The 22,572-nt window shown below is 35.7% G+C and overlaps 1 protein-coding gene across 2 annotated transcripts in view; it reads right to left on the bottom strand.

Annotated features, from left to right (window-relative positions):
- The window catches only part of LOC146435284 (adhesion G protein-coupled receptor A3-like), a 256,900-nt gene that overhangs the window by 144,311 nt on the left and 90,017 nt on the right, over nucleotides 1-22,572 (bottom strand). Inside the window, exons 3-6 of one of the 2 annotated variants that reach the window (XM_085065134.1) lie at nucleotides 18,041-18,112; nucleotides 14,195-14,266; nucleotides 6,054-6,125; nucleotides 5,141-5,304 (exon numbers count right to left, since the gene is read on the bottom strand). In XM_085065134.1, coding sequence (XP_084921260.1) covers nucleotides 5,141-5,304; nucleotides 6,054-6,125; nucleotides 14,195-14,266; nucleotides 18,041-18,112 — 380 coding nt within the window. Of the gene's footprint in view, nucleotides 1-5,140; nucleotides 5,305-6,053; nucleotides 6,126-10,184; nucleotides 10,262-14,194; nucleotides 14,267-18,040; nucleotides 18,113-22,572 lie in introns of those variants that run through there. The other variant, XM_085065135.1, reaches the window with a different exon arrangement.

Genomic DNA, 22,572 nt, shown 5'->3' with positions numbered 1-22,572 from the left:
AGTAGAATGAATGCATAAAGAACATAAATGTGCTTTTTTCTTTTTTTGCTTTGCCCAAGTTTCAATGTGAACAGGTACAGAGCATGAGAGCAAAAAGCACCTGCATTTAGCCTGACTCTGCTCCTTTGGGGGAACAGATACTCTGATTCTCAGTGAAGTGAGGCAAACTACAAAAGACAAGGTGCTGGTTAAGTACAAACAATTCCCTAACAACTATATCTCCTCCCTTCCAATAAATTATTCACATTTTCTATGAAACATTTAAAGAATTTTATTGCAGAATAGAGAAGTCAGAAAAGGATTTATCTCTTTGATTTTTATTCCTCCCTTTGAAGTGTCCCTCCTAAGTAGGGAGTCTATCATACCCAAACCCCCACATTTCAATAATATTTTATGAGTCAGAACTTGCTAATTTCACTCATGAGCTAACACTTTAAACTAAGGTAGTTTACAAAATTCAGAGACTGAGTAATAATTCAAACACTGTTGGACACTCACAACTTGTAGTGATTATCTTCTTTTCTCATCTCTATTTTCTTTCAGTAGGATGGATTTTTATTCTCCTGAAGTGTTAACAGTTTTCTCAGTAGACAGCCCCCTAAGGCATGCCAGAAGCTTCACCATACAGATCCTACACAAAAAAACTCCAGCTCTATTTTGAGTCCTCACTCTTTGCTGTCTCTAGTGAAATTTCTAAATGACTATTAAAGCTTTTAGCAAATTATGAACAAATCCAAAGAATTTCCCCCTATAAGTTTGATGTAAATACTTACAATTCTATGGATCACAACCAACAGGTGCACCACCCATGAAGAGAACACACATTTTAGCATAATACATACTTTCAAAATAATATACTGTAATAATCCCTCTGTGAAACACCCTACAGTTGATTTTAATGAATGTGGAGCACACAGAGCAAAAAGAGAATTCAAACCAAGCTTCTGGATACTGAAGCTCAGGGTACTCCTCCTCTGAAAAACAGGCTCCTGTGACTTGCTGATGAAGGACCTTACCCTCATTTGTGGTAGATGAATTGGTACCTAAAACCAGATGCCATCACAGCCATGTTAATGCAAGAAAGGAAAATGACTCAGCTGAGATGTTTTGTAATGTGCCATTACTCTGTGTTTTGCAAGTTCTATTTCTACCATATTTTCCCCCGAGACTGTGTCTTAAATGAGTGTATCTAACATTTGTGCTTTCAACTACATCCTTTACCCTTGAAGCTTCTTTATTGAGGATGGTGTGAAGAGAACATGTATTAATACTGGCTTTGCTAATTGTCTCCATTTGCCCTTGCTGGTGGTAATTGTTGCAACAGCATGAGCTTTCCAGAGGTGTGCAGAGTATGTGCTTTTCAGTGCTGTGCTGAAGCAGCTCAACACAGAAGGAGATTTTCTCCCATTCAGTACAACACAGATAATAAGGAAGTGAGAAACAGAAACATTTAATGCAAAAGCATAATAAAGAGAGAAGCAATTGATTCATTTCTTCCAAGGAAACAACCCGTGCATAGCTTTATATCAACACTGAGAAAAAGGGCAAACATGGGTTTTGGGGATTACATTTAGCTAGTATCTTACAAGGGGTCAGATGCAAAGGGCCAGGGCAAGCTCTGCTGTCGTGGCCTGAGAGTCACCCAGGACTGTTTAAGGTTGCTTAGGGCAAGATTACAACAGTAGACTGTCCAGTACAGAAACCTGAAAAGCTAGTGAAAAGCTACCAAAAAAAACCCAAACTTACTGCATGAAAAAATGCATAGAGAATAAAAATGTTATTTATTATGTATTAATGCAATAAACTCTAAGCAAAAAGAAGGTTTCTCAATATCCTTTTATATTTTCTTTCCAAGCATTTTTTTTTAATTAAAAGAAGGGAATAATACGCTCTCAATTACTTATTCATAAACATCAGTAGAGCATATGTATATTCAAAAACCAAGATTTTAATTTCTAGGAGATCTGTATGAGGAACAGCATTCTGTCCCAGGAGAATTAGATAATTTTCTTTGTAGTAAAAATAAATAAACAAATAAGTTTCTTAAAGCAACATAAAATCATTTTTACACTTTGACCTTTGCAATATCTTTTGGTAATATTTAGGAAATCTTTTCAGCATTTTAGTCAAAACATTTATCTAAATATTATTGATGTTATGTCAACTACTTTCTAACTTTTAAATAAAATCTAATTGGGGGAAAGAAGAAAGTCAGCACTTTTCCAAATATCTGTTTTGATGAGTCAACATTTTCTAACAGAAAAACACTCCATCAGAGTTATATGTCAATTGTAATTTGCAGAACAACTGAACTTTTATTTCTTCGTGCTGTTCAGTATCATCAATACAGTTGTGAGACTGAGAAACTAAATTCTAATACCTCGTTCATCAGTCTAAAGAATCAAAACCCAACTTTAAGAGCAATCTTTCATAATCCCCTTAAGACAAGAACCCATATAGGTCTCTCCTGAGTGAAGAATTTAGCCTAGAGAATCCATCTCTGCTGCTGATGTGTGCCAGGGTAAACCACAGACTCCTATCAGACCTCAGGTGGAATTTATAGCACTGGCATTCAGGAAAATGTAATTTTCCTCTTGGAAATTGAGTAACTTGTATTTGGAGTCATGGACAAAAAGTAACAAGGCACTGCATGGAGCCAATTTCACAACCATTTTTCAGAAAGATACTCTGTCTGTGCCATCATGAATTCATCACAGTCCCTCATCATTAAGGCAGAGGACGAAGGCAAAACTATCCTTTGTCATCAAACTAACTTCTTGGCCTTATTTCCAACATTGTGAAGAAGTGTTTTATAACCAAATGTTTCTGACAGCTGGAGAATTTTGTTAAAACAGATTTAAGTAGCTCTTCAAAGCTGTTAGTGAAATATGCAAGCAGAACCCTGGTATTTCTAAAACTGTGCAGTTACTTAGCTCATAAAAATCCCTAAAGCAGGTTTTAACTGTTTCCAACAGGCAACTCACTACTTTGGCTATTGTGAGTTAGCAGATGCATGAGAAAGATTTGCCAGGAAGAAATACAAAAGATGACTTTTTCTTATTTCAAAATATAAAATAAATCTAAAAAGCTGATGGCAAACTGCTCCCTGTAGCCACTTAGAATCCACACACTTTTGACTTCCTTGGTTCATTCCCTAACTCTCCTGCAAAAATCTTTGCCAATTTATCTCCTATTTTTATTTTTTCCCTTTCATTCTTTTCTTTGCTCATCTTGTGACTGTAACACCTCATGACATCTTTTAGCATGTAGAAGGAGGATCAGTGACTATAAATAAAAATGCCTGACAGTATGGAAGATGTTCACATGAAGAAGTTTTTAATTTTTAAGTCACTCAATATTTTCTTTAAGGTATATTTAATTTGATCAGCTCTGTGCATATTTCAACACATATTATTTATAAATCATTCTCAATGGCTATTATTATTATTTTGGTGCCAGACAGCCTTCTATTATGCCTAAGCTCAAATTAAATTGCTGAAAATGAAATTGCTAAATGTTCTGGGCACTGTTAGCTACCCAGCAGATACTCTGATACACCATGAAGTACCTGGCAGACATTACAGAGCTGGTGGAAGGCTCAGCAATTATAACCACTGTAAAATTCTCTGTGGATACTGGAAGCAGTGTCAAGCCACTGGCACTCATTGCAACCCTTGTCAAGCATTCTGTGGACATTGTAAATAGAATTGAGAACCCAATGAGCATCATAAATTCTGTACCAAAGGTCTGATAGGGAATCCCATTAGGAATTAAAGGATGAAATTCTGAGGAATTTTCAGATTTTTTCAGAAGCTTTCATTTCCTGTGTAAAATTCAGAGATTTATATTTACTTGTCACCTGGAAATACCAATTAGCAGTGCTTAATCACCCTTCTGATCATTCTAGCACTTTCAGAAGTACTTTTCCTGCTGGGAAATGGATCTCTATGAAGATGCCCATGCTGGCTCTCTATAAAATGGGAGCTTGATATTTGAAGAGTATTGCAGAAATTCAAATGTTCAGTAATACAGGCTACAGGAAATGTCTCTGCCTTTCACTCACAAGAGCTTATTCCATTATTTGCCTCCAGATACCAATCTGCATTTCCTTAACAATTCACCTGATGGAACATCTGTAGGTAGAATTCACATCCCTTCACATCTCTCCCAACTTGTAAACCTCTGTATTTATGGATAAAACCAATTCTCCGTACATCATTCCAGTCCACTTCTGATCTCCCTTCTGCTATGAATGTGTCTGTTAGCAACACACACCATTCTCCTTGTGCTTATTAGGAGAAACCTGTGACTCTCCTTTTGTTTGCAAATGACATTAGCAAAGTCACAGTCTCAGCAATTTTCTGTCATTCAAGAATGGTAAAGAAAGATTCAGATTCTGCAATTAATCAACTATGTGTGAAATTAGACTGTTGATTCTGGAACCCAACGGCATCATCTCAGGCAATGATCTATTCTCCACAGTGTGTGATACTTTAAAAAATCTCTGGTTTAGTCTGCTCATTACTAGACAGTGCCCAGTGGGAAATGAGGTTTTTTTACTCATTCATAGTTTTTTGCTTTCTCCCTCACACCATATCCATCATGCTGTTATGGTGGAAAATCTCCTAAAAACATTTCACTTTTAGATCTTCAAATACAAAATTCACCTAACTGAAGCTCACTGTAAAAATTCTATTCATCCTCAGGATGTGGTGATAAAACATATAGTTACAGGTTCATAAAAATGAAAAATACAAGAATGAAACTTGACATTCATGTCACACTGTTCTATATATAACTTGAAAGAAACATTCTATAAATTCCTGTAGGAATCCTCAGTTTCATGAACTACACAATATAGAACTAGCATCATAGTTAAATGTTTTAAGTCATAATTGCATATTACTGAATGGATTGCAGGACAGTAGTGTTCTTGAGATATGAAGTAAGAAATATGGGGTTTCTTTCTATGCTCTTTCATTCTTAGCTCTATCTTCTGTGTCACATGCCCAAATTTCTTGTGCCTATATGCAAGTCAGATTAACTTTTTTTTTTTTCTTTTTTTAAATCATGTCCAGTTTGTTAGTATTTTCTCTGGATTCCAGTTCAACCTGTAATGCTAAATGAGAGTACAACTCACCACACATCATCTGGTTTTCCTTCAGGTTATAAAGTGACATTCCATGTAAAGCACTGGGATATGCACAAACTGTTTCCTCTGCGATTCGGACTGAAGCATTTCTGGCCCATTGCAAGACCCATTTTAGGTTACAGTCACAGATGAGTGAATCAGTGTTGAAATGTCTACAAAGGCAAAGAATGACCACAATTGGTACACATGCAGTTTTCATGAACGTACTTTCTTCTGCTAGATTCAAATTATCTAATTCCAAGGAGAATTCTAGATAGATGCATAACTGTGGATGTATTAATAAATAGATGTTCTGAGACAATCAAGACACAATGTCCCATTGTTAATTACTTTCATAACATTTTGCAGAAATTCTGGGTTTGGTTACAGAACAGCATCACTGACTACTAAAATAATTTTGAGTCTGTGTTACTGAAGAAAACCATGCTGTAACATACTTTCAATTACTAAAAACCCCTCTAAGTAGAAACATTCAGTATACACTTTTAAATCTCAGGAAGGCACAATTAATATCAATAACTGGGAATTGTTGTAATTGCAGAAAAAATATTTAACATTACTGGTTTTGTGCAATTAGAGGCACAACATGATGTAATGCAGGAAACCATGGAAAGGCATAAGATAATAAGATATAAAAAAAGATGGGATGCTAGTCAGGAGGGCTAGACTGGGCTAGTCAGGAATGGGGTTGAGTTATCAGTGCTATCCATTTCCCTGCAACAGGTAAGGAGGGCAGCTCATCAACTGCAAGACAGACAGGGATAACAAAATAATGCAGATTCTATTTTTGGAATGCATCTCTAGAAACAATCCAGTTTGAATTAATATTCGACTCTGCTATGTTTACTCTAATGTCTTTCTGAAGTATTTCAAATTTACAAACAAAAGGAATAATACTCACAGGGCTTTCAGAGCTAGCAGCTCAGAAAAAAGTCCATTCATGAGACTTGAGAAAATATTCCCTGACAAATTCCTAGGGGAAAAAAAAGCAATTTATCGTTGATTATAACAAGTACAAGATGAAAAGAAAATTGTTATAGAGTATAATGTTCCCAATGCTAATTAAGAAGTTTTGCCTTCTTGACAACAATAAAAACATATTTAAATTTGTACATTGCTTTTTGGTTCTGGTAAGTGACAGCAATATTTAAATCAAATCACACACTCTGACTTGTTATATTTTCACAGCAGGTATACATACAATTCACTTGGTCTCATAAATAGGAACACTTCTACATATTTAAAAGAACAGAATTTGAGAGGAGAATATTCTAGATTTTGAGTGAAAATATTAATAAAATAATTAGTCAGTGAGACCTATATTGTATTTTTATTGTATACACAGAGTGTCACTTCCAGTTAAAGAAACAAAAACAGTGTCTTACTTTAGTAATGTTCCAAAGAATTCAACGAATTACTTAAAACACTAATGAGTTTTCAAAATGACTACGCAAATACTTTTATTACAAAGGACTTTAAACACACAGATTTTTCCTATCCTTAAATGAAGGACATTTCCATTTTAATTACTGCTCTACTATTTCTCGTCTTGATGGCTGAATGGCTCAGGCTGAATCCTTGCAAACAGATGCAATTCACTTTTATATAGTTTAACAGTATTGCTCTGCCAGTGCCTTAGTAGTACAAAAATTAAATGCCTAATTGTCAAGTAGTGATGTCTTTTTCCATACCCATAAACTTAAAAATTAGTGCATATCCAAGATTAACATTTCAGAGCATATGAATTACCTACTTTTCAAATACTGATTTATGTTCCTTTCTGTCCAGTGGCTGAAGACTACATATTTGAATTCAAGGTTGGCTACAAAAATTATGTTAGAAGGGAAATTTCAGAGCTCTTCACTGGAGATATGTTGTAGATACAGGAGAAAAAAAAAAAAAGCAGATTGGCAAAGAAAATGGTTTTATTAATTCTTCATTAAAAATGATGATGTTACAATTTTTGATTTTACTTCTCTTTTGCCTATAAAGGGAAGAATGTATGTTAAACATATTCAGATCAGGAGCAGTGTAGTAGCAGTGAGAAATCTATCAATCTGCAAGAGATCTGAAGCAGGTAAGGAACCAAAGTAAGGAAGACCAAAACTCAAGAACCCTGCTTTCTATAGAACCTGTCCAGAAACATATGGATCAATGAATTCAAGAAAGAAGAGTAAATGTTGCTAATTGATAAATTATTTTAAGACACTCTTGAAGCAATAACTAATCTCATTTTTGTATACAACTGAACACTTCAAAATGTCTTACTACTTTAAACCAAAATTCTCAGAATATAAAAATAAACTGGCTCAGCAACATAAAGTGAAATTACTGAGTGACGATGAGATGTGTTGATATAATTGAACTAACTTTTAAGATTTTATTTAACAGTGCACGTTTATACATTTGTGGTGCAAAGCTCTTGGAAGAACTTTCAAGTACCTCTTCGAGTGTGGATATGTCTAAAAGTGGAAATGAACGTTGGGTTGTAGATACCTATTTCTTTACCTTTAATATTTTGGATTTCTCAATATGAAATAAAAACACTGAGCATTTCACAGACTCATTTAACATCTTTACTTAAAATTAGATGCACCTACCCATGTGTTTTTTGGACATAAGACCTGACAAGGCATATGCTGAAGCAGCTCAGTGAACTGAGACATTAAAAAGACTAAATCAGAAAATTATAACCTTGACATTTACACTGAAGTAAATCAGAAGTGGTTCCACTAATATGAAAACAGTTACAGCAATATAAACTTACTGACAGAGGAGAGTCAGTAAGTCCTGAACTGAAGGATGGGGAAAGCAATCTGCCCAGTCTTTTCCTTTACCTTGCCCTGCTGCAGCACAGAAAGATTTCCAATCTGATGCAAAGCCCAACCTCTCCCTGAAACAGCTTGCCAGGCTTCATACAGCAAAACAAACAGAGCATCAAGACTGAAGTTTGGTAACTCCATTTGGACCGAGGCAAAGCTTTATGTCTGCTCAATATTTTAGGACATGGGGAAACTCTAAGTCACTTGCAGAATGTGCACAGCAGGGTTCAGCAGATGTACCTAAGCACCTGAGAGAAGTGCCCATTTGGTGTGCACTGAACCCATGAGCTTTTAGGTCCTACCAAATTCACCTAGATATCCAGCCAGAACTGACCTACACTGTGCTAACCTTAAAATTCCTGACTTGTGTTCCATTTACAGAAGACTGTAGAATTCCTACAGAATTCCTTTTTGCCAAGTACTGGAATAACTGAGTTCCTGACATCGAATTCAGCAGAAAGCCAGGTGTTCAACTTTTCATATTCTTCTGGCAATGACCTGGTTTGACGTTTCCATATTAACTACTAATAATTAGCAGGCTAGGATCATGTTCACAGGGTTAAGTCATAAGGCAATACATTTCTATGCCCAAGAAACATAATTACAGTATTTGATATCCAACAGTGGAAATAGATTGTTCTTCAACAAAAAATTTAGAAATTTTCTCAAATCACCCACATAACTCGTGCATTTCTGAGCTGATGCAGCACTCTGCAAATACCTCGTTCTTTAGTGCATGTAATTTACATTATATGTTAAAATACTGTCAAATGTATAGTGTTGTGAAATTCCTCCATTTCAGATATCCTAACATCCCACTCTGGCTTGATTTAAAAGGACATTTGTTCTAAAAACATCTGTAACACCTAGTTTGCAAACATTTCAAACACAGCAAATTAATGCACTCCAAAGCTGATAGCACTTACTATGCCATTAACTCACTCCATTAACAGAAAGATGTGCTTTCAGTTTTATCAGAGCTAAAACATTTCAGTCTTACTTATAAGGTCCTACACTTCATTTTTTTTTCATATACCTAATACTTGTGCTTTCACAGAAATTAATAAAGCACTTTTGCCAGAAGTTTTAATATAAATGACAAATGCCACAAAACAATCAAAAAGAGTTGTGTTTATCAAAGTACAATTTAAGGCAGAATATAGGTAGGAGCAGGTGTATATAATATGAAGAATGCTTCCTTCTTAAGAGCAGCATTAAAAAGCAAAAGTTGAATGCAAGGGTGACAGATTGATCTGTGCAAAAAAGAACCCTCAAAAAACTAGGACAGGAGGTGTAAAAAATGGCAACAGAAATACAGAGAGGGCAGGTGACATTGCAAATTTTCTTATTTGCTGAAATGTTTCTGAATTTGGTTGATTTGATTAACTGCGTTAGTGGTTTTTTATTTGATTTCTGGCACCTTACAAAGTGATTAGTTGGTACAATGACATCAAGAAAGTCACAGAGGAATTTGCAGTACAGTATTATCGCAAAGCTAACTGCTGCTGCTGATTCAGAGGCAGGATGAAGAGTAAATCAGATATAGTTTGATCAAAACATTGGAAGCAATGATAAAGTTTGCATTTGAACCTCCAAATGGAAGATCCAGCAGTAGCTGCTTGTTAAAACAGATTTCAGGCTGCAATATTTTGAAACCTGAAAAGCTAAATTATGAGGGACTAAACAAAGAAAGTCTGGTACATCAGCACAGTGGCATCGTCCCAGTATTCCACAGCTCTTAATATTTAGATTAAATATAAACAGAATTAATGTAGATAGCAGCTCCATTACCTAGCAGAAATATATTTGCATACATAATTCTGGAGCAAAGCACTGAAACATTGGGTCCAAAGGAGATTTGGAAGATTTGTTGCATTCAATTATGTCACTCCTAGTTAGAATACAGGCACCTCATCACAGTATAAACACAGACAAAAGGTAATACATAAGCCAAAATAGTCGAACTAGTATCTTAAAATATGTAATAAATCTACTCTCATACTGAGGCACTGCCAGCTGCATCTGTCATATGACATGAAAGCATTTTGAATCATTTTACAGAGTAAAAATCATCAAATCCAAGAAGGTGTAAAACTTAGATCAATCTCAAGGAACATAATCACAAGTCACTGGCTGCAGTAATTTCAGGGGCTGTATGAAATTTTAGGTTTCATTGCAACTTTGAATTCAATCTCTGTTTTTTCAATTACCTGACATACAGATCCTGACTGCAATGGAGTAAAAATCTTCTCTACACTGTCAAGAGACTTACAATTTTTTGTGGTTTCTGTGTTTCTGCAGGTTAAAAAAGACCAATACTAGATGATAATACTAATTCATTTTTTTCTTAATTCAAGAATTCTGTAGGTTGTTCTGTTCTAAAATCGACTGCGGAAAACCACCAAGCTCTCTGAAGAATGTCTGCATTACCCCTGAAAGCCCAGGCAGTCCTCATCCTTTTAGTGAAGTATTTGAACATACCTTTACCCTACTCAGTTTAGATTTATGCATCACATCATTAGGCTAAATCACACTGTGTCAGTTTGGGCCTAGAGCTGATTGTTCAGCTCTAACTCCCTTTTTTTCCCCAGATTGAATTAGATTTACAAGATTGAGTGAAACACGCCGTGTCATTTTGTTTCACCTGGCATTTGTGCTTGTAAACAATACAAAAAAATCCCATATTTGTACTTCACAGAAAGCACATGAAAAGATTTATGTCCTTTGCTCCTTCCAGTGGACTCACGGCTCTCCCTACTGGCTTTGATAACAGCCTGCAAAGATGCTTCTCTACTTCATCTCTGCTAACATAACACAGAAGAGCTCTAATTACCAAACCAACAGCTACATAAATCAACACATATGCATATATGTTTATATTGCTCCTTCAGTAAATGGCTGTGAAACCAGTTCCATGTGTAAGAACTCATCATCTTTTCCTTGTTACAAATACTGATGTTTCCATAAGTAAATGCTTCTCCACAACGTTCTCAGAGAACTGCTTTCTCCTACACCTCAAATGGCAAGTAAACACAATTCAGAGGTATCAGTAGCAACAGAAAGGTGACCTATTGTCTTTTAAACATGTTTAAAAAGTATGATTCTTCATGAACTTCCAAGGGGAACAAAGCTAGAGAGTGTCAGAAAAGCACCAGGCAGCATCAGCTTGCAGTCTGAACAATGACCAGTTCCTACACTAGAGGCAAACTGAGATCCCAGTTCAAATAATGACTGTCAGCATTATGACATCACATGAGACTTCTGAGATTGAGGAGCATGTGATACTGTGAATGGCAGGAGACAGTTCCTCTTGATTGGGGTTGTGGCTGTACTTCTTCACAAAATAATCACCAGGACTCAACAAGTCCTGGTACTCTTGACTTTGGCTTGAGAAGGAGGACAATCCCTGCAAGGCAGCTGCAGCTTTTGACATGACAGTCATGAACTGATTCACTTCTGATAAAAGGATAATGTAGACTAAACTATCACTAAGCCTCTGATTTCCAAAGCACAGACCTTTGAAATAGTAATAATAATAATAATAATAAAGAAATTAATAAAGCACTAGGCCACACAGACTGGAATGCAGGATGGCCCCATTTATTAGGTCAGTGGTAGAAAGGCAATTTAAAACCCAAATAAGATAAATGGAAGATAGTCTAAATGGATTAACAACCAAATCTTAAATATTGAAAAAAAAATTCAAATTTTTAAAAGATCAAAGAATGAGAGAGATGACAAAAGGAAAAGCTTAGCAAAATGACAGGAAGAATTTAATTTAAAACTTAGTAAGTATGCTAAGACATGGTTTAAAAGATACTTCAACAATTCTACTCTATTATAACTAAGAGATTAATAAAGAGTATAACTAAGAGATTAATAAAGAGTAGGTACTATATACAGCATAAATATATCACATTATTGTGATTCTCTCTTCTGGTCAGTCAGGTGGGTCATTTGGATTATATGTATTTATGGGAGAAGCATACACTAAATTCTGTAGAACATGTTTCCCAAGACCACCCACAGTATGATTACTGATCTGCAGAACTAGTTAAAATGGAAAGAATATTGGGGCAAATAGGGGCCTACAAGGCTAATTTCACTCACATGAAAACCCCAATATAAATTATAATTATTTTCTCCTGTTTATGTATCTTCATGCTAAAAATATATCTAAACCAAGAAATAATTAATCTTGTCTAGAAAATTACTGATCTCTTTATATGATTACATGATACACCATCTATCATTGCATATTTATTTTTTTACCAATTTCTGATTTGCCAACATTTTTTTCCATTTTTCTTTCTTTCAAAACTCACTTAAAAAATACAAAGATGCCAGACTAAGAGGTCTCCAGTTCCCAGAATCCTAATTGTTTTCACTGATGCATGGACATCATATCCACAAAACTGTGAAGAACCTGGTGTTAAGTGCATTTGCTGTAAAACACAGTAAGATAATGGACAAGATGGAAGGGAGGGGAGTAAGACATTACTGATGTTCTGCAGAAAGGGTGTTCTGAGTGATTGCATTTAGAGCTTTTAGCAATGACTCTGCCCCACAGAATTAAGAGAATGTGAACATAAAATCTGGTAATAACACAACCGAGGCTTGGTCAATGTTAAGAGAATAAGAAGAGATGAACCTTCATAAAGAAGAATGGACCAGTGATTTCAATAAATAGCACTATTCAAAGTGAAAAATGTTACTAGACTGTCACTTGGGAGCTACACTTAAATGCCTAATTCAAATTTCTGCTATAGACTGGGGCCCTAAGAAGGAAAACAGTACAGGAAGCTCTGGATCTACACCCATTTCAAAATGAAAGTTAGACCCACAAGAAGACTGAAAGCAAGAAAATACAGTGGTAATGACTGTGTAGAGGAAACTGGTGTGTCTTTCTCTGGTCCTTACAGTTCAGAAAAAAACTGCCAATGCAAATACCCAGACAGGTACTCAGGCTACCAGAAATAGTAGGGATATGGCAAATCTGTACAAAAAGAAACTGTAATTGTGTGGTTTGATCAGCCCAGTAACTATGGGCAGTCAGCCTGCACATTGTGCATTTTCCCAGCATCTCTGGCATCAGTGGAGGATGGGGAAATCACTGCCACATTCTTTCCTGGGCTTCAGAGAAAAGAGAAAGTACAGCCAAACACTGTCACAGACCAACTGCTGTGCACTCGCTGGGAATGAATTTCTGTTCTTTGCCACCGAATGACTGATGCTCTGTACTGAACTTCTAATTCACTATCAATATGAGGTCTTAAAGATTTGCGAATAGAACTTTCAGACCATTCTGAGAGAACATGGATTTGAACAGCTCCTCTTGAGTCTGTTCCTAGCACCTAGAAACACCTTCCATTTAATAACATGACTTCATTTTGAATTAAACTCACCTTCCAAAGCAATCTGGCTTTATAGTTACAGTCATGTTCACAGACACAGACACAGAAACCCTCAATAGGTGAGTTGGGCTTGCCTGATTTGGCACATGAGATCAGTAAAAAGGGGCAGTTTGCACCTGTTCATCACATGCTATCAAGGCTCTTCTCATCATCTGTTCTCATTTGTTTTCATCAGAAAAGACTTGGCAAGGTTACTCTCATTAATGTGATCAGTAACTGTGTCAGATTTCAGCCTTGTACCTGGTGTCATCTTGACCCCATGGCACATCTTTCTAGGAAGATTTCCCTGTTTGTCCAAGGAAATGCCATAACTGGCTGGAGAGGAAGAAAATAAAGTATGAATTTTGTCACACTGTGGTGCAGTATAGGAATTTACTTCTCATTCAGGAATGAAGACAGATCTGAATGAAGATACAGAGTCCTCCTGAGCCTAGCCAAACATCCCTATAAACCAGGATCCTTCCTATGAATTGTCTCTTTCCCAGCCAGGAAATTTGCAGCCAACTTACTTTAATTGTTTCTTAGACATGCAAACAGAAATGCATTCAAACAGAAATGTCATGCTTAGCCTCTTTTTAATGTGGAAATGAAATTGAATTCTTTGCAGTTCTGTTAGATTTTACAATTGAAATAGAGAAAACTTATTTTAGATATCAATTCAGCACAATCAAAGGCTAAGGACAGGGGCTTTTTAGCACAAAACCTACAACCTTCTTATAATGTAATTTTCTTGGCAACTGCACTCAGGTCAGTGAAGTGACAGCCTAGATTTCTTCCGTTTAAAACAAAACTGGTGTTATACTCACAATTTGTGAAGATTGTTAAGTCCAACAAACATTTCTGGTGTTAGGCAGCCAATTCTGTTATTTGAAAGATCCCTGAAAAAAACAAAAAAGCCCATAAAGCATTAAGTCTGTCTTACTCATACACACACCTACATAATCGCATGTACAATCTTTATTTTTAATACTTAAGGAGTTAGAGATAAATGAGAAATAAAAATTTTCCTATAATGTAACATAACTGAATCAAATAGATTTAATAAATTGTATATTAACATTATTGAGCAATATTGCACAAACCATACTGCAACTTCTAACTGCATTGAAATGGGATTTTATATATATGTAGCAAATGAAAGCAAAAAAATATTACAAATATGCAGAAATTTCTTGATCTGAGTTATTAGCACCTGGGGTTTTTTTACTTAGGAAGAATAGTCTGCATTTTGTTGGATGCAATATTCAGCCAAAATTGACGTATTTTTACTGTTTACTAATGTTTCATCTCATTAACAGCATCCTTTCTTGCTGAAATCACAGAAACCAGAAGGCAATTAATTTTTGAGCTAGTGAGGTCAGTTTTGATAAGCACTTGGCAAGCTCTAAAAGGCATTACATTCCATAAGTTTTGCCTGCAGAAACGGAAGGAATGTTTTCTGTATAAGCCATACATGCAACACAGTGTACAGGATGCTTACAGGAAGGAGACAAAGACAGGTATAAACAATTATATTGTAGTAACAACATGAATAATATCCCTTGGTAGATTCTGAATTAGAGTTTGATTTTTATGTATTTGGTTTCAACATTGACCCAAATTTTCCCAAATTGTAGAAGTACATTCTTCTAAAATAACTGCAATTATGTGAGGTTTTTATGTGATCATACAGCCAAAAAAAAAAAGTTAAAATTTATTTGAATCTACTTTTGTGGTTTAGAATTAGAGGCAGTTTTCTGATTCCTATAATATATTATGCAGGTTCCATATTTTTCTATTGATATATGAAAACACTAAAGTAATCAAAGGGAAGACTAAAGGTTGCAGTTTGACAAATCCAGTTAGTGCTTTCATGGAAACACATCCAATTGGCTGGGATGTGAAGGCAACCACTTTAAAGTTCAATACGAAGTTATCTTCTGTCAGATAAAGAACATATTGTTGTGCAAGTAAATTATGAAACATCACATTAGAATGAAAATATTTCTTAAATGCTTGTCAAGGATATTAAGTTGGGAACAGCTGAGATAATAGGATACAATACAGTGCAGTAATTGCATATTAGCATTATTCTTTGCCTTCTCCTAATAAAAGCTATATAGGAAATCTAAAAGTGCAAGTTTAAGACAAATATACATATATACATATATATATATGTATATCTTTCTATTAGAAGATGTAAAAAAGAACCTACCCAGAATTCTTGGTTAGGTAATGCTTTACTTCTCCCTAGGCAAAATCTGAACATGTATGGAAGTATTGCATCACAATGTGGGGCATGATTTGGGTAGAAAAAGTAGATTTTTTCTAAACTGAAGTGCATATTTCTGTAAGTGTGGCTCACACTAAAATCTTATTTTTACCAAAGTGAAAGAATAAATACAATTTTCTCAAAATTTACTTCAAGAAGTGTTATTTTCATAAGGAGACATATAGCAGCAGCTGAAATCTCTGTTTTGTAAATCATATTTTCTAAATAAAACATCAGCAAAAAGAAAAGGTAACTTGCTACCCTTTCCTCCAGACTAATACATGTTACATCAAACATAATTCAGTACATAATGTACTAAGCTGGTGCTCCCTTTCAGGCGTAAGACATTTAACCTGCTATTACTGGCTTGTATTGTTGATGCTAGAGAAAAGAACTCTCCTGTGTTGAATAACCAAATCCCATAATTTCAGTGCTTCATAATTTTTCAATTTCCATTAATCTTGTGTGTACCTTTTTGAGTAAACCCTTGAAATAACGCACTTTGTCTTTCAAATACAAATTACAACAGTTCTCCAAATCATTCACAGAAAACATTTTGGCAGCCTGTGGCTTGCCTGTCTGACTTGCCACAGCCATTTCTCTGGCAGTTGCCCATATTACAGCAGCTTCCGCTTTTCTCAGCATCATTTATATTTTACATGGGAAATAGAAAGATGTGAATGTACAGTCTTTAAGTAATTATTGTACTCCATATTCAACAGGAATTTACACTATTTACTCCTTTTCTCTACTCTCTCCTTCCCAACAGTTGCACACTGGAGGAGGGAAGATATTTTCTTGTTTACCATGAAACAACACTGATTTGTACCAAGTGTGGCAGCCCAGCACTTAGATTCTCTGTCTCTTGATTGCTCCCAGTGTTATTTGTTGATATCAGCAAGAGGGTTTATTTGAGATTTTGCACAGCAAAACTCAACATTGCCAGTTCTACTGTGCTGAAGGGTCTTCTCTCTTTTCCAACACCTGATGAGTTCCTCTCCCTTGACTTGTCCCTCAGGGCTGACCTAAAGGCTCCACCTGTGCAGCCTGTGGATGTGCATCCCACGACTTGCACAGGTTTCCTGGTTTTCCCACAAGAGGTCAGGGTTGTGTTATTAGAGTGCACGGCCAAAGCAACAATTAGCACTCATCTTTCTCATTGTGCTCTGCTGTTACCCCTGTACACAGAGCAAGAGAGCTTCAACCCTAATGCTTTCATTTGTATTGAAAATGTACATGAACTCTGGCTTCATCATTATTATGCAATTGGCTTTTTACCCAAACCCACTAAAACTGAGAGGTGGTGTTAGCAAACACAGCTACCAGCACAATCAGAGATAAAAACATTGTGCAGAGCTCCCAGCACACAGAGCTTCGGGAATTCAACCACAGAGCAAAAAAGCACAGGATTTGTAAATTTCTTTTTCTGTGGATTTGCATTCCTTCTCCTTCTCATCTAAATCTTCCCAACCCATTTAAAATAATCCCTGTTTATTCACAAGTTTTCTCATCAAGCATAAGACAGCAAACACAACAGCTAGGAAAATGGCTGGCATGTGCTGATGGCCTAGTTAGCCAGTGCATGGACATTTGGAACCTGTCACTTGGAAAATTATAATTAAAAAAGGGTTCATCTCACTTTTCCTTAGGCTGAGTACAATTAAGGAGGGTCGGCAATCATTGTTAATTAAAAGCAAAAAACCCCAACTGTAAAATCTTAATAACTTAGACATTTTTATCCTCTAAAATGTAGTTTAAAAATCAGCCAGTGCTTCCAAAAGTACTATGAGAACATTTTCCAAGAGAGGAATTCAAGAATGATGGACTGGGAATATACTGTGTAGGTTCTTGCCTCCTTAGAAAACCATGATGAAAATAAAAATACTAAGCAGATTCAAGGTGGGTGGTACAGAAAATGGTAAACAAATTCTACAGTACGACAAAGTTTCCTTTATAATAATGTATGTTATAGATCTGACCTATGATAAAAGTAAAGTAGACCTTACATACAAAAAAAAAATAGTATAGCACAAACCATTGTTCACACACATCTAAACTGCTTTGTGTTATTTCTGATTAATGTCTATACTAACATATAATCTGCTCAGTCACTAATTAGGCATGTTTTTTATCTTTGTAGGTGCACTTGTTAGGACACTTAGTGAAGAGCAAAATGATAATTTTAAATAGGAAAGGGTAAAAAAGAAAAGGAAATGGAAGAAAAGACGGGAAAGAAGAAGAAAAAGCCATGGTAAATGTAAAAAGAAGAGTGTGTGATTTTCTATTTTACAGTTAGTGCCCTTATTTGATTATTGCTTGGTGGCATATTTGAGTTGCCCAAGGATAGAAACGTCGATACAAACACAATTTTCAGAATAATTCAAATGGAATTAATACTTACAGGCGCTTCAGTTCTGAAAGTCCATAGAAGGCCCCTGGCTCAATTGTGCTGATCAAATTATTCTTCAGATCTCTAGGGAGACATAATAGGAGGAGCAGTTAATTATCATTTTACCTACTTCACCACTGTTATACATGAGGAGTGTGAAATGCAATGCATTTCTAACCATTATCTGTCTTAGCTAAAACTAAGAATTTCTTTTAAATAATAGCATCAAAAACATTACATCATCTGCAGTTTATAAAAACATATTTTTCCAAGTAAGATGGTTAAGATTAGATGTTTTTAAAAAATCTACTTGTTTTAATTCTTTTTCTGCTATGTATACTTTTCAAAACAAGCTTACCAGCCATTCTTGCCCCAGGAAAAAATGTTTCAATCAACAAGTGAATGAAATAATTAGTCAGCAAAGCAAGAACCTTCTAGTTTGCTTATTCATTGTGCTGTGCACTTTACACTTAATAAATTTCTCATTTCCACCTGATGTAGGCAAAGCAGTTGCCACGTGAGGCAAACAGACAGAACGGGTTTCTATTCTGAAATACAGGCAGTTTCTCATATTTGGCAGATAGGTGCTTCATTTTGCACTTGTAGACAATCTAGAGGATTGGCTGTTTCACAGATAAAGAATATTTCCCTGGCATTAGTAATCTCGTCTGCTCTTGACACAGTGCTTGGGGCCATGACATTGCTCTCAGCTCAGTCCCCACTGAGATTTACTACTGAACTGTCTCAAAGACTTTTGTGATGTGAACCCTCAGGAAGTGCCTTCAGTGCAGCTAGATAAGCAGGCCTAGGAGATAAATGCTGTAAATTCTTGTAGTCAGTGTTCATCTTCTGACAATTTGCAATTCACAGGGAGTAACTGGTGCTCACTAATTTCAGTGCTGTTTCTCAGGCTGGCCACTTGCAGGAATTACAGCACATACACTGCTCAACTCAGCCGAAGTACGGAAGGATCAACAGTCACAGGAATAATCTCCTTTACGACTTTTTATTTTACAGCAGATAAATTGCATATTAGCTGAAAGCTTGGGTCCACTACCTGTGATTGCCCTGAATAAGGCAACATTTCATCCCAAATGTTTATTCCACAGTAAGATATATTTTGTTTTCCAATTAAAAATCATAAATAAATATTTCTGTACTTTTCTAGTCATTTTTGTAGATCTCTTGAATTCAGTTCCAAAAACTGGGTCTCACACCCATTTCATTATAGCGACGATGTCGATGAGTGATTTATCACTAACTAAGATTTGAGTTGGACTCTTTAACAGTCAAGTTCAGCTTTCAGCTTGCAACATGGAACACTAAAAGTCTCTAAGAAGTCTCTAAGAAATGAAAGAAGCTTTGGGGAGATTTTTTTATAATTTTGAGGTCAAACATTTCCATCCTGGTTCCCTGGTATCAGCAGCAGCTACTAGATTTATTTTTCTTCTGTCTTCATTTGCTCCAGAAGTTGTGACCATTTCTTTAACTGTGAATTTTCCACACCTTATCATAAACAAAACTGTTTAAACAAAACTTCGGCACCCTCTTCTCCAGAGTCAACTTGCAAGGACAAGTCTTTTGTTTGGCAAAAGTTAATCTACATGAGTGTTTACTCCGTTGATGATTTACGGTTTTTGCTCTGTGGGTGAGTCAAAGTCTCATTTTTTAAAAACATTCAGATAGTCAATACTAAACATTTGTGTCTAGTCCTTTTGCTTGTACAGCATGTTAAATATGTAACTACTCAGGCTGAAGGAAGTTCTCTAACTTGCAGAAGTGAGTCCACATGAAAAAGACTGAAAGGATAATGTTTTCATTGTGGGAACAGCTGTATTCTTAAAACTTGTAATACAGACAAACAGAGCAAAAATCCCAACCTAATATTATACATACCTTGAATCTATGCTGCTCTAGCTAAAGCTTTACACTGGGACACATTTGAAAACAACTTAAAAAACATGATTCATATGCAAATATTCACATCTTAGGCAGGGGAGACCGACAGTTTTAATAATTAATCTTTATATCCATTACACACATTCTATGTTAACTGACAATTCATCTAAATGTTCTGCAAGTTGCAATCAGGCAAAGTGAACTCTTGTAGCCAAAGGGGTAACAGCTCAGAACAAATATCAAATAGGATAAGTTGCAAACTGTTGAGACAGGTGCGTTTTAATGCCAGTTAAAATAACCAAGGCCTTCACTGAAATCTTCTGTGTTCTAGTTTATGGAAACTCTGCCCTGTTTCCCCTTAACTTGTAACCACATAGGAAAAACCAGCATAATCCTAAACTATCATCTACAGGAAGAAAAAAGGTCAGTTTAATGTTAGTAGAAGGTAGACCCCTACAAGGAAAAGTGTTTATCACTTACACTGTCACAAACAAGACATCTTGTCTCCTTATTTTGGAAATTACACTTTAATTAGGTAGGTCATTTTAGTAAGGATATTCTCAGAAAATTGTAGGTGATTACACTACCCACAATTCTGGCACTTTCTTAGTAATTAGTATTATTCCATAATGTTTGCATATAATTCTGGCCTAACAAAATTGGTGTTTTCTTCCTTGTCATCCTTGAGCTCATCTTTTAATGTAAATAAAATTAATAAATAAAATTATCCCAACTGTTAAACGCTTAAAATTCCTACTTCTACATTAGGAGAACCCATTTGCTTCCCTCCCACTTGCATTTCCTACTAAATTACTATAATTAAATATTAAATTATCTTCTCCCATTTTCCGATTTAGGAAAAAGTTTGTCATATTGAAGACTTATAGCAATTAGAATTAACTTGCACTGAGCTAAATAAAGAAACCAGAGTAAATTTGGTTCTGTGTTTACATTTTTTCCCCAAGAGCTACTGCTGAGGTTTGGCAAAAGGTCATGATCCAAGAGAAGCCAAGCAGCAGCCCAGGCTGGGCCACACACATGCACATATACCAGACAAGAGATTTTATCATCAGCCAGGAGGAAGAGAGAAGAGAAAGAACCCAGTATCATAATATTGAATGACCACAGCGTAACCTAGTTGAAGTCCAAAAAGAAAGCACTTTCTAACTAACAGTTATGGTTTTCCATTATTTCTGATGCAGCATTCTGACTTTTAAGTATCTATTCTGAATCTGAATGACGTGTCATTAGTGGTGTGGGAGTACAGATCTCATGGCATGACCTGAAAATAAATCAAAACCAAGTGCCATATACAAGTACAGATAGATGGAAGCCACACAAAGTTAGCTATACCCATAAAAACTGCAGCACTTATATCCAGGCTGCAGAGCTGCACAAAAACAAAATGGGGCAATATTTATTGAAATATATTTCCCCTAATTTCATTAGAGTTGTTAGATAAACTTGCTGCGTGGTACCCTGATCTGAACTCGACCTAAATAGGTAGAAGAACCTAAATACGTAGAATGGACTGTTTTATCATTAAAAAAACAATCTCAAATGGTTACAGAGGCGACTTTCCTTTTCACCTGCAAGTTTGGACTTACATAAATTGCATACAATAACCATTAACCACTGTTTTCTTATTTGTAGGTATTTGCAAATAATAGGCCCACAGGCAAAAACAAACAAGGATTCCTTACTAAGCACCACAAGCTGTTGGATGTTTATCATACTATACATCAGACTTTCAACTGACTTTTACTTACTAAAAACATTTAAGAGAAACCTTAAGAAAAATAGCTGACTCGAGGAGGGAGAATCTGTGTTTGAAGAATTCACTTCCTGATGGCTCAGCTGAGCAGTAAATGAAAGAGGAACAGGCTACTAATGAGACTTCACAAGAACATTTAACAACCACTTCAGGCCTCAGCTATTAGACATCTTCCGTGGCCAAATCTCCAATTATCTGAATGTATTCTTGAGATTCTTGATGCTTCAAGCTCACAGCATCCAAGTACACAGTACAGAACATAGTGGGGAAAAGACCACTAAAATACAAACAATACATTAACAAAATAATCAATTTATCTTAAACTTTATTCTGACATTTTGTATTCTTCCTCCAATTTACAATATATGTATTGTATGTATTTTGAATATATATTCATAACAAGAATATTCAACTAATTCCAGCACTTTGTTCGAATTCCTGACATTGATACAGCTTTCATAAAAAATTATAGGTTGTACCAAGAGGACATCTGTGTTTAGAAAGCTGTCATTATGGTGCTGCAAACTTTCCAAAAAAGCTCTGAGAAGAGCAATCAGTTGTTGAGCAGATGCCAAATACCAATGAAATATGACTGACTTTCCACATTTTGCATATTACTATGAAACAACAACAGCCAAAAAAAAAAAAGGTCATATCTTCCCCTTCTTTCTCATGTGAAGTATTACAGCTAAACTAAATGTCAGCTTTGCCCAAGAAATGAACGAAGACTCCAAATCTTTGAAGAAAAGATTACAGTCACTGCCGTAGGAAAGAGGCAGAGCCAGTGATGAAAGACAGCAGTTAGCACTTACTCTGCCATCGTGACAGTGACTGTCAGGGTTGGCACTCCTGGATACATGAAACAAGATTT

Source organism: Lichenostomus cassidix, chromosome 6, assembly GCF_008360975.1.
Source record: "Lichenostomus cassidix isolate B80296 chromosome 6, HeHo_3.0, whole genome shotgun sequence".
Lineage (NCBI taxonomy): Eukaryota > Metazoa > Chordata > Aves > Passeriformes > Meliphagidae > Lichenostomus > Lichenostomus cassidix.
This window is presented reverse-complemented; position numbering and strand designations above follow the sequence as displayed.